Source organism: Dendroctonus ponderosae, unplaced genomic scaffold (genome assembly GCF_020466585.1).
Source record: "Dendroctonus ponderosae isolate FM_Combo_2020 unplaced genomic scaffold, Dpon_F_20191213v2 Dpon_F_20191213_593, whole genome shotgun sequence".
NCBI classification, from domain to species: Eukaryota; Metazoa; Arthropoda; class Insecta; order Coleoptera; family Curculionidae; genus Dendroctonus; species Dendroctonus ponderosae.
In genome coordinates, this window is record NW_026018809.1 from 1 (window position 1) to 10928 (window position 10928).

Sequence of the window (10928 nt, forward strand, 5' to 3'; positions counted from 1 at the left end):
GGGCGACTTGGAGATAACTCCAATTTCTTTCAGGATTTTTAATAACGTTTACAGTTACTTGAATTAGGTTCCTTTTTGATTTAATTATACATCTATGGTAAGTTAAAGTCTGTGATTTATTCAGGAATAAACATAAAATTATTTTCGATGTTTTGAATTAATAAAACTATTGCGAAATATAAGCTGGTGTTTTATTATTCAATTATGTAAATGTTGAAACATTAGAACCTGAAGAAATGTTTGATCCTTAATTAATAACAGATTACCTAAGGTTGTGCTATTAAGTTCAGACTGAAGTCTTCTGAAGAATATTTTTCGCTAATTATGTAATTTGCTTTTTAGATATTCAATTGATATGACTCCGGACTTTTGTATGCAAGTAAAGGAAGAAATTACAATTGATGAAGAAGACTTTTATGGGCTGGTAAAAATTGAAGACGACGCCAGTGGTGATCTAAGTAGCAGTGAAACTACATATGAACAAGCTGTGAATGCTGCTGAAATAAATCAACGTCACTGTAACATTTGCTCGATAAGTTTTATAAATAACTCAAAGTTAAGTATTCATTTAAATGAGTGTCATGCAGAAGATGAGCTTTTCCAATGCATTATTTGCGGTTTTAAGTTTAAGGAAAAATGGTACCTAACTAAGCATATGAGTGTTCATACTGAAGCAAATCAATACCCGTGCAATATTTGTGAGCAAACATTTCCTACAAAAGGACAATTAGATTCTCATTTGATAACTCATTCAGACAAACGCCCTTTTAAATGCACTTTTTGCAATTTGGATTTTAAAAGAAAAAATGACTTAAATGCTCACCGAAACAAACATACAAAAGAAAAGCAGTACAGCTGTAAAATTTGTAATAAAAAGTTTTTATATCCAAACAGTATACAAAAGCATTTGAGCTCTCACTCAGACGAACGGCCATTTCAATGCGACTATTGCAATTCAACATTTAAGACAAAAGGCCACTTAAACGTTCATCGAAATAAGCATACGGAAGAAAAAGAGTACAAGTGTAACATTTGTAATAAAATTTTCTATGATGCGGGAAAATTGAGCACACATTTGGTTATCCATTCAGACAAACGGCCTTTTCAATGTGAGATTTGCAATGTATTTTTCAAGAGAAAAAGTAGTTTAGATGTTCACCGTAATAAACATACAAAAAAAAACAGTACCGATGTAAAATTTGTAATAAAACCTATTTATATCTATCGAATTTAAATTATCATTTGAACTCTCACTCAGGTCAACGCTGTTTTCAATGCGAGCATTGCAACTCAAAATTTAGCTCCAAGTCGAGCTTAAAACGGCATCAAAATAAGCTTACGAAGGAAAAAAACTAGAAATGTAAAATATGTAATAAAAGTTTTTATGTTGCGGATAAGTTGCGTACACATTTGGTAGGTATCGCATTCGAACACTTACTAAATATTCAAATATAATTACGACAAGCAGACTGTAAAATTGGTCTTAACCATCATATGTTGTATTTATGTAGTTTTCCTGATCATTAGAACTGGATTCCTGATTTTGAGCGGTAACTTCTTCCAAATCTATAAGAATATAATTATTTGTAAACAAGTTGCTCATGTTGCAACAGCTGTAGGTACCACAGAGTAAGCATGCTCGTGCCGGACATTTTGAACAACAAATAAGCCTCTATTCTTTTCCCTGTTTATGAGTCCATTGTTTAGCTTTTGCACCAGCAGAGAAGACAAACATACAAAAGAAAAACAGTATAGCTATAAGATTTTTAATAAAAGATTTTTATATCCATATAATTGAAAAGAGATACGCAATTTATATAAAAATCCCCAAATAAGACTTCGAGTGATAAAAGCGTTTGTATTCCACTTAGATTCCAGTTACTATATATTCAAATGTGATTACGACATACAGACTGTAAAATGTCCATCAATAAACACTCATTTATTTTATTAACGTGTTTTTTTTAAATAAAAATAGCATTGCTATTCTGAAGGCAAGTTTACGTATAAACATATTCCTAACGCCAGTAATAAAGTAAACAAACACATGCATACAGACAAATTACGTATTTTAATTTTAAATGTCTTTTATTGCCCCGTCAAAAATCCGACAGGAATAGCTTCCTTACTGTTCAGCGTTTATGAACTAATTGCTAAATAACATCAAGTTAACCCCTATTAGAATGTTAAAACATGAGCAGCCCAGAGAAAAATGTTCTCTTAATTTGTTATCCTATTTTGGTCAATATAAAATTATAAATGTTTTTACTGATTGTGGTTTTTTTTTAGATCCCACGTTGATTTGAACTCAGACTTTTACATTAATGTGAAGGAAGAAATTACAATCGAAGAGGAAAATATGTGTGTGTTGGTAAAAGTTGAAGAGGAAACCATTAGCAATATGAGTGAAACTGAGACTGTAACTGAGCACACTGCGAAGACTGCACAAGTAAATCAGTATAACTGTAACATTTGCGCGACATCGTTTGTAAATAAATCAAACCTGAAAATTCATTTGGTCACACATTCAAAAGACCGGCCTTTTCAATGCGATATTTGCGGCTTAAAGTATAAGCAAATAAGGTACTTAACAATTCACCAGAAGAAACACCCAAAAAAGGAACAGTATAACTGTCAAATTTGTGCTAAAACTTTGTTGTTTTCAAATTTAGATGACCATTTGAAAACTCATTCGAACACTCTCCTTTATGCATGTGATTTTTGCGATTTTAAATGCAAGTTGAAGTCTGACCTTACTGAGCATCGAACCATTCATATTAATGCAAACCAACACACGTGCAGTATTTGTGATAAAACATTTGCTTTAAAATCAAAATTAGATTTTCATTTGAAAGTTCATTCAGACCAACGCCCTTTTCGATGCAATATTTGCAATTTGGATTTCAAAAGGAAAAGCGATTTAAATGTTCATCGAAATAAACATACAAAAGAAAAACAGTACAGCTGTAAAATTTGTAATAAAAAGTTTTTATATCCAAACAGTATACAAAAGCATTTACGCTGTCACTCAGATCAACGGCCATTTCAATGCGACTATTGCAATTCAACATTTAAAACAAAAAGCCACTTAAGCGTTCATCGAAATAAGCATACCGAAGAAAAAGAGTACAAGTGTAAGATATGCGCTAAAACTTACTATTCTGCAAATAGATTGCGCACACATACAGCATCGCATTCAGACAAACAGCCGTTTAAATGCGATATTTGCAACAAAACATTTAAAATTAGAGATTCATTACGGCGACATGCTCGTGCCGTACATTTTGAACAACCAGTTTAAGAATAGCCGATTTTATCAAAAAAATAAACTAAGAAGTTAAAATAAGCCTCTATTATTTTCTCTGTTTTCGTGTCCATTGTTTAGCTTTCGCACCAGTGGACAAGACAGAGAAAACACATCATCATGCTTAGGGCTGATGTTTTTTTTCCGGTATGTCTAATGTTTCTCTAAATATAGAGAATGACCCCTATTAGCAACATCTGCAGTTAGAAATGAGAACCCTACATAATTAAACTCATAATACATTTAGGAATGTTTTCCGGGCTTTGAAGCCGTGGTCTATCGGAATTTCTTCCTGACGTTTCGTCCACAAAACTAAAGACTAAAACTGTTTACAGTTACTGATAACAGTTTTAGTCGGAAAGCACGGGAGATCACTTCGCCCACTGCCTCATCGCCTTTGAAAATGTCCACCGCAGTTGTGGACGAAACGTCAGGAAGAAATTCCGATAGACCACGGCTTCAAAGCCCGGAAAACATTCCTAAATGTAATTTGACCGGCCGTGAAAGCCTTCATAGTCTGATAAACTCATAATGTTCTACATCTGTACCGCAACTGAAAACGCTACATTTTTTCAGCTTAATCTAAGAAACATAATAATCTAAACAACATAGACACTCACACGGTATATCGTATTGAATAGTAGCGTATTACGTCTAGGCATTAGCTTTCGTTTTCAGCGATTAATTTAAGCATTTTGACGATGATTTCGTCAGGACCGCCAGATTTTCCATTTTTTTGTGTCTTTATTGCATGAGTAACTTATTCTTTGGTTATTTCTTGTCCTTTTTCATTGATCTCATTGTCTGGGGGTGGTCGATCACAAGGTCTATTGTCGTCGAAAAGTGTTTGGAGGAATTATTTCCATCTCGCAAGTTTGTTTCCTGTCCCTGGCTTTATTTCGTTATTATTTTTTCTTAAAATTGTTTCTTGTCGCTTTTTGTGTCCACCTGTCATTTCTTTTGCTCTCGTCTCTTGCCTGAAATGGTTCAATTTGCGTTTTCTAATGTTTTCGTCTTGCATCTTTGGTATTTTAATTTTTAAAGCATTCCATGTTTTGTCATCGTCTACATTCTGTGCTGGTTGCATTGTAGTTTCTAATTCTTTCTCGATCTTAAGACGTTTATTTTCTTATCGGGCATTTAGATTTAATTATATTATAATATCTATAGTTCAATAAAGTATGTGATTCACTATGTGAATATTTTCGATGTTTTGAATGAATAAACTATTGTGAAATATAAGCTGGTGTTTTATTATTATTCAATTAGCTAAAGATGCGCTGATAAGTTCAGAATGAAGTCTTCTGAAGAATATTTTTCGCTAATTATGTAATTTGATTTTTAGATATTCAGTTGGTATGAAGGCGGACTTTTATATTCAAGTAAAGGAAGAAATTACGATTGAAGAGCAAGACTTACCTGCGCTGGTAAAAATGGAAGAGGAAGCCAGTAGTGATCGAAGAAGCAGTGAAACTACATATGAACCAGCTGTGAATGCTGCTCAAATAAATCAACACTCCTGTAATATTTGCTCGAGATGTTTTATAAATAAGTCAAATTTAAATAGTCATTTAAATGAGTGTCATGCAGAAGGTGGGCCTTTCCAATGCAATATTTGCGGTTTAATGTGTAAGCAAAAAAGGTACCTGCAGATTCATCAAAAGAAACATACGAAAAATGAACAGTACACTTGTCAGATTTGTAGTAAAACTTTGTTGTATTCTAATTTAGAGGACCATTTGAAAACGCATTCAGACACTCTCTTTTATGCATGTGATTTTTGCGATTTTAAATGCAAGCTAAAGTCTGACCTAACTGAACATCGAAATATTCATGCTAATGCAAATCAATACACGTGCAATATCTGTTACAAAACATTTCCTATAAAAGCACAATTAGATTCTCATTTGACAACTCACTCAGATAAAGGTCCTTTTAAATGTAATATTTGCAATTCGGATTTCAAAAGAAAAAGTAATTTAACTGTTCACCGAAATAATCATGCAAAAGAAAAACAGTACAGATGTAAGATTTGTAATCTAACGTTTCTACATCCACACAGTTTAAAAGAGCATTTGGATTCTCACTCAGATCAACGGAAACATCAATGCGAGTTTTGCAATTCAACATTTAAATCAAAAGGCAACTTAAACGCTCATCGAAACACACATACAAAAGAAAAACAGTACAGCTGTGAAATATGTAATAAAACGTTTTTATTTCTAAGGAATTTCAGATATCATTTGAACTCTCACTCAGATCAACGGCCATTTCAATGCAAGTTTTGCAATTCAACATTTAAAACAAAGAAGTACTTAAACATTCATCTAAACAAGCATACGAAAGAAAAAGAGTACAAGTGTGAGATATGTAATAAAATTTTCTATTTTGTGGGAAAATTGAGTAGACATTTGGTTACGCATTCGGACAAACGGCCTTTTCAATGCGATTTTTGCGACAAAACATTTAAAATTAAAGATTCATTACGGCGACATGCTCGTGCCAGGCATTTCGAACAAGCAGCCTAAAAAAAGTCGAATTTATCAAAAAAAAAATAAGAAGTGAAAATAAGCTTATATTATGTTCTCTGTTTGTGAGTCTATTTTCCGCTTTCGTACCGGTAGAGAAGACAGGGACAAAGCATTATCTGAGTCTTATTTGCGTTTTAAAGTGTTTCGATGAATTATTTCCATCTCGCCAGTTTGTTTTCTGTCCCTGGCATTATTTTCTTATTATCGTTTCTTAAAGTTCTTTCTTGCCGCTTTTTGTGTCCGCCTGTCATTTCTTTTACTCTCTTGCGAACATTAAAAGTGGCATATCTTGCCTGAAATGGTTCAATTTCCCGGCATTTTGTTGACATCCAATTTTCTTATAGTTTCTCTGCACTTTTTCCTAATTGTTTTATTCAGTTTATTTTGCATTTGCGTTTTCTCATGTCTTCTTCTCGCATCTTTGGTATTTTGGTTTTTAAAGCGTTCCGTGCTTTTTCAACGCCTACATTCTGTGCTGGTTGTACTGTCGTTTCTAATTATTTCTCGATCTTGAGACGTTTATTTTTAATTATATTAGAATTATCTATAGCAAATTACAGTATATGATTTACTGAGGAAAAGACATAAAATAGTTTTCGATATTTTTAATTGTGTTTTATTATTATTCAAGTATGTAAAGATTGAAACATTAGAACAATAAATGTTTGCTCCTTAAATAATTGTAGATTAGCTAAAGTTCAGAATGAAGTTTTAAATATTTTCTGCTAATTATGTAATTTGCTTTATAGATATTCATTTCATATGACACCGGGCTTTTATATGCCAGTAAAGGAAGAAATTACAATTGAAGAACAAGACTTATCCGTGCTGATAAAAATTGAAGACGAAGCTAGTAGTGATCCACGTAGCAGTGAAAACACATCTAAACAAGCTGCGAAGGCTGCTGAAATAAATCAACATAACTGTAATATTTGCTCGATATCCTTTATGAATGAATCAAAGTTAAATATTCATTTAAAAAAGTGCCATGCAGACCGTGGGCCTTTCCAATGCAATATTTGCGGTTTAAAGTATAAGCAAAAAAGGTTCCTACAGATTCATCAAAAGAGACACACGAAAAATGAACAGTACACTTGTCAGATTTGTGCTACAACTTTGTTAATTTCAAATTTAGATGACCATTTGAAAACGCATTCAGACACGCTTCTTTATGAATGCGATTTTTGCGATTTTAAATCTAAGCTAAAGTCTGACCTAACTGAGCATCGAAATATTCATACTAAAGGAAACCAACACATGTGCAAGATTTGCAATAAAGCATTTGGTAGAAACTCTAAATTAAATGATCATATGAAAAGTCATTCAGATAACCGCCCTTTTCAGTGCGATATATGCAATGCGTTATTCAAAAGATCAGGTGAATTATATGTTCACCGAAACAAACATACAAAAGAAAAGCAATACAGCTGTACAATTTGTAATAAAACGTATTTATATCTAAATAATTTCAACTATCATTTGAAGTCTCACTCGGATCAACGGCCATTTCAATGCGAGTTTTGCAATTCAACATTTAAGTCAAAAGACTACTTAAACATTCATCGTAACAAGCATACGAAAGAAAGAGAGTTCAAGTGTAAGATGTGTATTAAAATTTTCTATTCTGCCGATAGATTGCGTATGCATTTGGTATCGCATTCGGACAAACGGCCTTTTCAATGCCATATTTGCAACAAAACATTTAAAATGAAAAAAACTTTAAACCGACATGTTAATAGTACCAAACATTTCGTTCAGCCAATCAAAGAAGAAACAAATTGAACTATAAAAATATAGGGTGGCCATTTTCTGAATCTTTGTATGAGTAACTTTTACATTTTTAAAGATAGAGAATCCGTTAAATGGGCAAAATTGGGCAGAATTCGATTGCCTATTCATTAGCGTTTTCAAAATTTAGGTGCCCGACTTGGTTCCTGAAATATCCTGAAAAGGAAATAAATCAACACTTTTTTAATTATCACTTAATACATAAACTGTTTAGCTCAGAAAAAAAATTAAAACTGCCCTTAGTACAACTTTGGATTCAACGCAAAAATTTCTACCACAAACAATTTTAACTTTTTTTATAACTTAAACAGTTTACGAATTATATGATAATTAAAAAAGTGTTGATTTCTTGCATTTTCAGGATATTTCAGGAACCAAGTCGGATAGCCAAATTTTAAAAACAGTAATGAATAGGCAATCGAATTCTGCCCAATTTTGCCATCTAACGGATTCTTTATCTTTATAAATGTAGAAGTTACCGAAGTACAAAGATTCAGAAAATGGCCACCCTGTATAGAATTGAAAATATGGAACATCTTTAATCCGGTCAATTGAATGCACCCGGTGTGTTCGGATTACCGATTTGTCCTCATTACCGAAAAAAATCTGAAATGATATAAAAATCGTCAAATAAGAATAAGACTGATAAAGGGGTTAGTATTTCGCTATTTTTAAAACAAGTAATAAAGTAAACAAACACATGCCGATGTTACCGGCGCTCTACAAAATCCGAAAATTTGCAAATTATTTGCTTCTTCTCGCTTTGCAGAATAATTTAGACAATCTGCAAATAGACTGTGGCATTTTAGGTAGTCTATATTTGTAGTAATATTTGCAATAAAAGTTTAAAAAAGAGACGTAGATTTCGCCCACATGCTAATAACGCACATACCGTGCAACGAATCAAGCAAAATCAAATTGAGCAAAAAAATTCGAATAAATCATAAAACATTGATAAAAAGACTGTGAAAGTATCGGCGTAGTACCTATGTATGACTGTTATAATCTGCGTTACTTGTTACTAGATGATTTTAAGGAACGCAATTAGTGCTTTTACTTCCTGCATTATCTGCTATTTGCATCGCAAAAATGTTCTTTTTGTATTATTTCTAAATTATGGTATTATCAAATTTCCAAATATCATAAAATCATATGGATCAAGACCTTGGGGAAAAAGGATACCGTTTTAGTTTTTACATTTCGTTTGAATTATATTTTTTCTATTTAGTTATACATTTACAATAAATTAAAGTATGTTATTTGTAGCCGACACATATTTACTGAGGATTAAACATAAAATGGTATCAAAATTAATAAAACTTTTAAGAAATATAAGCTGGTGTTTCATTATTATTATTATGTAAATATTGAAACAGACCTGAAGAAATATTTGCCCCATCATCAAGATCAGAATTAAGTCTTCAATCGTTTCGCTGATTTTGAATTTTTATTTGTAGATATTGCGTTGGAATGCAGCCGAACTTTTATATGCAAGTAAAGGAAGAAATTAAAATTGAAGAACAGGACTTGTCCGGCCTGGTAAAAATTGAAGACGAAGCCAGTAGTGAGTCTACATATGAACAAGCTGCGAATGCTGCTCAAGTAAATCAACATTACTGTAGTATTTGCTCGATTTGTTTTATAAATAAGTCAAACTTTAACATTCATTTAAATGAGTGTCATGCAGAAGTTGGGAAAATTAAAATTGAAGAGCAGGACTTGTTTGTGCGGGTAAAAACTGAAGACGAAGCCAGTAGTAATCTGAGTAGCAGTGAAACCGCACATGAACAAGCTGCGAATGCTGCTCAAATAAATAATCAACACTCTTGTAATATTTGCTCGAGATGTTTTATAAATAAGTCAAAGTTAAATATGCATTTAAATGAGTGTCACGCGCAGGGTGGGAAAATTACAGCTGAAGAGGAAGAATTGCCGGTGCTGATAAAAACTGAAGACGAACTAACCAGTAATCTAAGTAGCACTCAAACCACAGATCCACAAGCTGCGAGGACTAAACTAAAAAAATATAAGTGCAATTTTTGTTGGGCATTTTTTGCTGATAAATCAAACTTAGATGTTCATTTGGCCAGACATTCAGAAAATCACCCTTTCGAATGCGATATTTGCGGTTTAAAATTTAAACGAATCAGGCAATTAACAATTCATCATAACACGCACACGAAAAAAAGACAATTCAACTGTGACATTTGCAATAAAACCTTTGTCTTACATTCGGAATTATTTTTTCATATGAAAACACATTCGGACCAACGCCCTTATGCATGTGATATTTGCAGTTCTAAATTTAAGAAAAGATACCAACTGGTTAAGCATCGAAATAATCATATGATTCTAACGGAATACACCTGCAGCATATGCGATAAAACGTTTGTTATTGAACGTTTCTATAAAGATCATTTGAAAACTCATTCCGAGGAAGGTCCTCTGCAATGCGATATTTGCAATATACAATTCAAACTGAAAGATACATTACTCCAACATTGTCGTGCCGTGCATTCCGAACCTGCAATTTAGAGAACATAAGAAACGACTTTATAAAATAACAAATTAACAAACAATACATAACATTAACATAATAAATTAACATCCCAAATAATAAAGGGTTTTCCAATAAGGCTGATATCCAAAAATGTAGTCCTTTTTGTTCTGAATAACACATAATTCAACCTTCTCGTCCTTCTCGGCTTGGACTACAGAAGCAGATTCGATAAATCGGCTCTATTTTCAACAATGCAGCGATTTAATTTCAACTCACCAGTGGTTCGAGGTTTGTTCTCACAGACCTGTTGCGAATTCTTTTCACACCAAAAACGACAATTTTGATTAATCGTAAAAATGTGCTTCATCAGAATACACGATTTTGTTGAAAAGCAACTTTGGATTCATTTAATTAATAAGGCGCTTTAAAGCTGAAACTGCAAACAAGCGACGCTTTTGATGGTCAAGTTTCTTCACTTGTTGAGTCCACACAATGTTGAAAGAATGTAAACTTGAGCTTTTTTAAAGAAACGCAAAGTTGTGATCTGGAGAAGTAACGGGTTATGATGATCTGAGTGAGAGTTCAAATGCTCTTTTAAATTTGATTCAATGTATCATCCCATTAGAAAATCCTTTACCTTTTATGGCACCTTAACTTTCATTAACATGAGGAAAATAGGTTTGGGTTAATTCTAAGGATCTAAGGGTTTTGGTTAAGTTAATTCTAAGGAAATACTTGTTTAAACATTTTTTAACTGTTTCGAATAACTGACACAATTATAGAAATTTGTTACTCCAAAACATCT

At 32.7% G+C, this 10928-nt stretch overlaps 5 protein-coding genes across 5 annotated transcripts; all 5 read left to right on the forward strand.

Moving 5' to 3' along the window:
* The first annotated feature begins 17 nt into the window (after positions 1–17).
* Positions 18–1950, forward strand: LOC109538045 (oocyte zinc finger protein XlCOF19). The gene has a single exon (XM_048667162.1). The coding sequence runs from the start codon at positions 356–358 to the stop codon at positions 1232–1234; it is 879 nt and encodes a 292-aa protein (XP_048523119.1). The 5' UTR covers positions 18–355; the 3' UTR covers positions 1235–1950.
* A 70-nt stretch (positions 1951–2020) lies between these two features.
* LOC125504751 (oocyte zinc finger protein XlCOF19-like) lies at positions 2021–3704 on the forward strand. The gene has a single exon (XM_048667161.1). The coding sequence runs from the start codon at positions 2360–2362 to the stop codon at positions 3299–3301; it is 942 nt and encodes a 313-aa protein (XP_048523118.1). The 5' UTR covers positions 2021–2359; the 3' UTR covers positions 3302–3704.
* Positions 3705–3761: 57 nt separating this feature from the next.
* Positions 3762–6440, forward strand: LOC109538068 (zinc finger protein 39-like). Its single transcript, XM_019905112.2, has one exon. It carries the CDS (start codon positions 4663–4665, stop codon positions 5830–5832), a length of 1170 nt encoding a protein of 389 aa, XP_019760671.2. The 5' UTR covers positions 3762–4662; the 3' UTR covers positions 5833–6440.
* Positions 6441–6592: 152 nt separating this feature from the next.
* Positions 6593–7662, forward strand: LOC125504752 (zinc finger protein 888-like). The gene has a single exon (XM_048667163.1). The coding sequence runs from the start codon at positions 6598–6600 to the stop codon at positions 7615–7617; it is 1020 nt and encodes a 339-aa protein (XP_048523120.1). The 5' UTR covers positions 6593–6597; the 3' UTR covers positions 7618–7662.
* A 370-nt stretch (positions 7663–8032) lies between these two features.
* LOC125504753 (zinc finger protein 12-like) lies at positions 8033–10918 on the forward strand. The gene has a single exon (XM_048667165.1). It carries the CDS (start codon positions 9094–9096, stop codon positions 10156–10158), a length of 1065 nt encoding a protein of 354 aa, XP_048523122.1. The 5' UTR covers positions 8033–9093; the 3' UTR covers positions 10159–10918.
* Positions 10919–10928: the final 10 nt, after the last annotated feature.